Genomic DNA, 6,921 nt, shown 5'->3' with positions numbered 1-6,921 from the left:
ACAAAAAAAAAAAAAACGTTTTGACCATTGAATGTCGGTATCGCAGACACTTATTGTTTCATACTATTTCTGGTGCCACCTCACTCCGACAAATATGATTAAAAGCCAAAAAAATATCTAAATCAGTGCATCAAAATCAAATTTCAAAAATTTAATAGCCAAAACCCAAAATAAGTGGACCAAAAAGTTGTTTTCCTTTAAAATTTGATCTTATTGTAATGAATAGTTATTTTTCCATTTTATTAACTTTTCATTAGCTTTTGCACCCCAATAAAAATAGGTAAATTAAAAGTGTAAAAAAAAAAACAAGTTATTATACTAAAACTAAAATTTGACTATTTGATAAAATCCAAAATTGATTAACTTACGATATGAATTCTGTAATTTTCACAATATTATTTTATTAAGCAGTATATCAATAATTCAAATAGCTTATATTTTATTTTATATTTTTTTATATTCTTGGATATAATGAATGATGATGAATTTGTCGTCAAACAATCATCAAGAAAAAAATAACATATCAATTGTGACTTGTGAGCACCACATGCATATGCCTAATTGCAGTCCACGTCACATATTTTTATCCCTAATGTTTCATTTTTTCAATGCTTATAGAAAAAAGATAGACAATTGTGATGGTTATCACAATCACAAGAAATAATCGAGAAGATGCATACTTTTTCGATTGTAATTGCTGATTCATAAGAGTTTATTTGACGTATGGTTTGTGATCATGATATATAGATAATAACGAAATACTCGTCAACAATAATTTCATTTAATTAAGATATCATCATTTTCGTGACGTGTTATCATTTTTCAATGTGAATTAAGTCATAATTTTTCAGTATCACGTCAACACTATGACGAAAATAGATTACAATAGAAAAAAATACGAATTAGTTGATTAAGATCGTATTTTGACCGACAAGATGATCACATGCAAAAAATGAAAAACATATATGTTATTTGATAAAAAAAAAATATAATTTTCTCAAATCGAATATAAGAGGAAAGCTTCTGCTCAATCAACATCAACCCGCAAAGCTCTATTTTTTTTAAAAATTTTTTTATTATATATACGTGGAAAAATAACAAAAATCCACCACGAGGACTACCAATTAGGCTAGACCCAACAAACAGAATTCATGTCACAAACTCTAACGATCTCCATTTTTGACATGAATTCCAAGACAAGGAATGAAAATCAGACTCCAATATTTGACAATAATTACATTTTCCACGTCTCCCACAAAAAGTCCGCAAAGAGCATAAATCAACGACGAACACCAAGCAACTCCAAACAAAATTTAAACTTGGCTACGAACAATGACTTGGTCATCATATTTCATTTCATGAGCACTAAACATTGTTCACACTATGTCACCACCAAGACCAGTTATATTTACAATTATTAATAACTCTCGTTGTGTTTTATTTTCTGATAAAGAAAAACTGTAACTTTGGTCTTGTATGTATACCTTTTTTTTACAATTTTGGTCCGATATTTTTTTTAAAAAAAATTAGTCATTTTTCCATGCGGCGTTTATGTAGCCAGAACAGGACCTATGTTACACGGGGCCTGAGACGACTTTCGAAAAGTGGGCCCAAGGAAACCTAAAAATCGAACCTAAATCACTCCAAATTCGGAAGACAGGCGGTGGAAGCTGTGGTAACCGGCCGAAGCCGAACAAAACTAGTGTTAGCGGAATTTTTGGTTGTGCCAAAACTTCACAAAATTGATATGAAAAGATATATAGCTCTCATTGTTGAATTTCCATATACGAGCTTAGTTTGAAATTTTGGCCAACGTCGGTGGAGATATAGCCAGTCGATGTAGTGGCGGTTTCATCACAAAGTTTTGAGAAACACTTTAATATAGTGTCAAAACATAGCATACATCAAAAGCTTTCTGAAAATATGGTTGCTTTTAATTTTTGACAACTGGTGGCTACAATAAGGCCGATTAAAAGTGCTGAAAATGATTGAAGAAGAAAATTGAAAAAAGAAGAAGAAGACGGTGAAGATGAGAGATAAAAATTTTAATTCACAAGTGATAACCAATAAACAGAAAAGATGCTGACTTTTTTTTATGTAGTCTTTTTCAATTTAGCAAATGTATCGGCAAGCATTTTTTAATTAACAACCATTAATTAATATGAGTGGTATATATACACTTATATTGTACCACAAATAAAAATAACTACATCCATCAGTAATTGTACATAGACGCACCAAATATATATTATACAAGCTTTAGTCAATCATTCAAACCTCGAAAAATTACAACGCCTTACCATCTAATAAAAATAAAGAAAAATTTCTTTGATTAATATTTTTGGAGGAAACTGAACGGGGACCATTCAACCACCATATTTGTTGTGGTTCTTGAGGGAGATATATAAAGCCTTTGAAGAGATGACACCAGCCAACAGTTGTCGCCAGTGAGAAAAAGGTACTATATTTGTAAACTCTGACGTTTCACCTTGCTTTGCTCCACAAAATCAATCATTGGTTAGAAATTATTATGACATGATTTCATATGGTTTGGAAATATTTCTTATATTTTCACAATGAAAATTATAAGTAACAAACAGAAGATCAAATTTTTAAATATTTAATTATTTACATATGATATATCTAATGTACAAGTTGACAAAATCGATCGTTTTAATTACCATTTTGTAATTTGATTTGACCGAAAAAATATTCTCCAAGAAACCGAATATGAATGAATCATATTTTGAAATGAACTTCTCATAACAAATTTTCAGAAAAATGTGTGTTTTCACAAATGAGGAACAAATGGCCAATGGTTACCTTATCATTTCCATGTAATTGGAGGGGCCCCATTTTATTTTTTTATACAGCACTTCTATAAATAGGGAACCAAAGGTAGCTTCCATTCAAGAAAACAAATTATATTATTCCTTTTTTTTTTCCTTGTTCTCACTTTTAGGCAGGATTTTCTTTATTCAAACTAGCCACTTTTTGTTACCAAAAAAAAAAAAGGAAGAAAACATCGATTACATACATGGTAATTGAGATAGGTTTATCAAAAGTAGCAGAATCAGAAACTCATGGTGAGAATTCACCATACTTTGCTGGATGGAAAGCATATGATGAAGACCCTTATGATGAATTATGCAATCCCTCCGGAGTTATACAAATGGGACTTGCAGAAAATCAAGTAAGTTGTCAATTTTTGATGTTTCCGAAAGAAAGATCATGGCCGTCGAATCATTTCAAACGACTTCATTTTATAGTCCTTGATCGTTCCATATCGTTTCGTGTCCAGGTTTCGTTTGATTTGTTGGAGCAATACCTGGAAACACATCCGGAGTCACTAACTATTGGTAGGAGCAAAGCTTCTGGATTCAGAGAAAATGCTCTATTTCAAGATTATCATGGACTAAAATCTTTCAGAAAGGTAATTATAATTTTTTTTTTTTGCATAAATATTTATATTATGAGATGAAAACACAAATTATAACCTTTGACTTGTGAATAATAATCCAGGCAATGTCTAGTTTTATGGAAGAAATAAGAGGGGGAAGAGCAAAATTCAACCCTGATAGAGTTGTTCTAACAGCTGGTGCAACTGCAGCCAGTGAGTTATTGACTTTCATTTTGGCTGATCCTGGAGATGCCTTACTTGTTCCTACTCCTTACTATCCCGGGTATGAACACTCTCCTAGCGTAACTTTTATATCGAGGAGACGATTATACATGCTCGGCCATCGTTGTATCCGGACCTGATAATCCGATGAAAATAAATTAATTTTTTTTAGAGAAATGACATGAAATTTTAATTCTTTAAGCCCTCAAGCCTATTAGGTATTCTCAGTTAATCCTAAAAGTAGGAGGGGAATCCAAAAAGTAAAGAGATGGATGTGTTTTGGAGGTAAAATTTTTGAAATTTATTTTGTATAAAGATATTACTGCCCACAAGAGTCCCATATTTCTGAAAAACTTGTCTGGCAAATGTATCGTTAACTTTGGTACATGGATTTAACAGGTTTGACAGAGACTTGAGGTGGAGAACTGGAGTAAACATCGTACCAGTTTCCTGCGACAGCTCGAACAATTTCGAGATCACCCCACAGGCTTTGGAATCAGCATACAACGAAGCCGTATCCAAGAACATTAAAGTCAAAGGAGTCTTCATAACAAATCCATCGAACCCTCTAGGCGCGACGATCAAACGGCGAATTCTTGAACAGATTCTTGAATTCGTGAGCCGCAAAAACATGCACCTCGTGTCCGATGAGATCTACTCGGGATCGGCGTTCTCTTCGGATGAATTTGTCAGCATTGCTGAAGTTCTTGAATCCAGAAACTACAAGGATTCAGAAAGGGTGCACATTGTTTACAGCCTTTCCAAAGATTTAGGGCTTCCAGGATTTCGAGTGGGGACTATATATTCATACAATGATAAAGTGGTGTTAACTGCAAGAAGGATGTCGAGTTTCACCTTGATTTCTTCACAAACTCAACAGCTTTTGGCCTCAATGCTTTCTGATAAGAAATTCACGGAACATTACGTCAAAACTAATAGAGAAAGGCTGAAAAGGAGACATGAAATGATCGTTTCCGGGTTGAAAAACGCTGGTATCGAGTGCTTGAAAGGGAATGCTGGACTGTTCTGTTGGATGAATTTGAGGCCATTCTTGGAGGAGGACACGAAGGAACAAGAATTGGAATTGTGGGATTTAATTTTGCATGAAGTTAAACTAAACATTTCTCCGGGATCTTCTTGCCATTGCTCCGAGCCAGGGTGGTTTAGGGTTTGCTTTGCGAATATAAGTGAACAGACACTGGATGTTGCACTCGGAAGAATACAAGATTTTGTGGAAAGAAGAAAAGGGGGGAAGAGGAACAATGGATTCTGCTCAAAATGATTTTATTTTGATTTTTATTTTTTTGAATCATTCATTTTTTGAAGCCTTTTCTTGGTTTTTCTTCAGGTTTGTTTTTCCGGGAAAAGGCTTAGTCTGAAGAATTGCTGTCTCAAATTGAGATTGTAATTAATAGTTTTCCAATTGAGATTCAATTTTAATGATTTATGATATTCTATCAAGCAAGAGACTAATTATATAAAAAAGGTCATGTCATTAATGTGTGTGCAATAATAACTTGTGGAAATATAAAGTTTTGTAGAATTAAAACCTTATTTCAAAACTTATATACAAATTAAAGTTCATAGGTTTTTTTCTCTGGAAAACTAAATAATCAAATATTACCCAAAAAAATAATAATAAAAACACTAGAATCTGAAGACGTGTATATATATGTATGTTATCAAAATTAAGTCAGTTCTATATATCATTTTTGATAAATTTGTTAGTTTAATTTGTATTTTTAGTTCTTTTTCGTAAAAGTGCATACATGGCAACGACACATCAATATCATGTCAATATTTCATCTAAAAAGACCAATATCACCAAAAACCAAAAGGGAAAAAAATATTAAAACTTGACAAATAGATAATCAATTAAAAAATGACAAAAAAATCAAATATTGCAATTTTCTCATTCTACGTTGGACACTCGATCTTCTCATGTAAGCCAGATACCATGGAAAAATCGACAATATTCAAGGCATCTACGCCTTTTGGTAATTATAAATAAATATCAATAAATAAGTACATTGATTAATATAATGAAGTATAAAAAGTATCTTAATATAATTTTAATTTTATAACATCTGTTTCAGTGTCATATCCAAAATTATTTTTAAAACCTTCGAACTGAGGGGAGACGTATCATGTGATAAATTTTTGATTTTATCACTATCAAATATAAATATTTATTTATTTATAATTGAAATATGTAAGTACAACAATAACAAATACCAGTATTGCGTGTGAGTGAACAATCTGTAATAATTATGCATTGACTTTTCATGTTTCTTGGAAATGTCAAACTCCGTTGGTTGGAGAACAAGTGCTACAAGTTTTCCCTTCCATATTGCGATATTGATTTACTCCCAATTATTTAGTTAAATAACATAAAAAAAAATATTTGATTAATTTTATAAATATATGTTGAGGCGTTACTTATAGCTAGAACAACGCGATTGGATATGAAGGGTGTAAATGAAAATAGGCAAAATTTCGATTTTGTATATTAGTTTTTTTTTTTTTTTTTTGTGATTTTGGTTATTATATTATCAAATTTCAATTTTAGTATCTTATTGATGTTTTTTGTTTTATTTTGTTTAAATTTTTAAAAATTTTTCCTATGTAATATCAATGTTTCACTTACATGGCATATTGTAGTATTATATCAACGCTTCATTAAAAAATGCATGTCACTGACATGACATATTGTATATAGTATCATATCTTGCAATTGACATTTTCTATTGTGAGAGTTTAATTTGGTTAATATTTAACATTAAAAAAATTAATATAAAATATTTGACCCAAATACGTTTTCAGATATAAGCGAGGGATGCATGTCATGACGTGAATACTATCGTTAATTAATTCCCTTAAAAATTTATGCACTAGAAGCTCAAACGTTCGCATTAATTCGAGTGCTAAGTCTGTGATGTCAAAGTGAAACAGAATTTATAGTATTTATTGTATAATTTTTGGATATTCACTATACGAACTAGTTCCATATAAAATTTATTTGGGGCTCGTGTATATGTTTAATATAATACAAAAAGTTACACTATATAATATAGAATTTGTTTCACCAATACAAGCCTAGAATGTATTTATATTGAGAAACATTTTAGTCCAAGGTGTTTTTCTAAATTTAAAAAAAAATGTTTAAACAGAGATTTTTTTTGAAAAAGTGCTTAAAAAAACTCTTCTCGTACACCAAAAATGTGAACTAAGGAAAAGAAATTATTACCACTATATCCAAATATTTAAATTACTCTCAACAGAATCACTTATATTTAAAG

General features: G+C 31.0%; 1 protein-coding gene across 1 annotated transcript; it reads left to right on the top strand.

Moving 5' to 3' along the window:
• The first annotated feature begins 2,941 nt into the window (after positions 1–2,941).
• On the top strand, positions 2,942–5,005 carry LOC140961335 (1-aminocyclopropane-1-carboxylate synthase 7-like). Its single transcript, XM_073419794.1, has 4 exons — positions 2,942–3,193; positions 3,302–3,433; positions 3,523–3,683; positions 4,022–5,005. Exons 1-4 carry the CDS (start codon positions 3,038–3,040, stop codon positions 4,902–4,904), a joined length of 1,332 nt encoding a protein of 443 aa, XP_073275895.1. The 5' UTR covers positions 2,942–3,037; the 3' UTR covers positions 4,905–5,005.
• Positions 5,006–6,921: the final 1,916 nt, after the last annotated feature.

Source organism: Primulina huaijiensis, chromosome 2, assembly GCF_012295235.1.
Source record: "Primulina huaijiensis isolate GDHJ02 chromosome 2, ASM1229523v2, whole genome shotgun sequence".
Classification (NCBI taxonomy): domain Eukaryota; kingdom Viridiplantae; phylum Streptophyta; class Magnoliopsida; order Lamiales; family Gesneriaceae; genus Primulina; species Primulina huaijiensis.
This window is presented reverse-complemented; position numbering and strand designations above follow the sequence as displayed.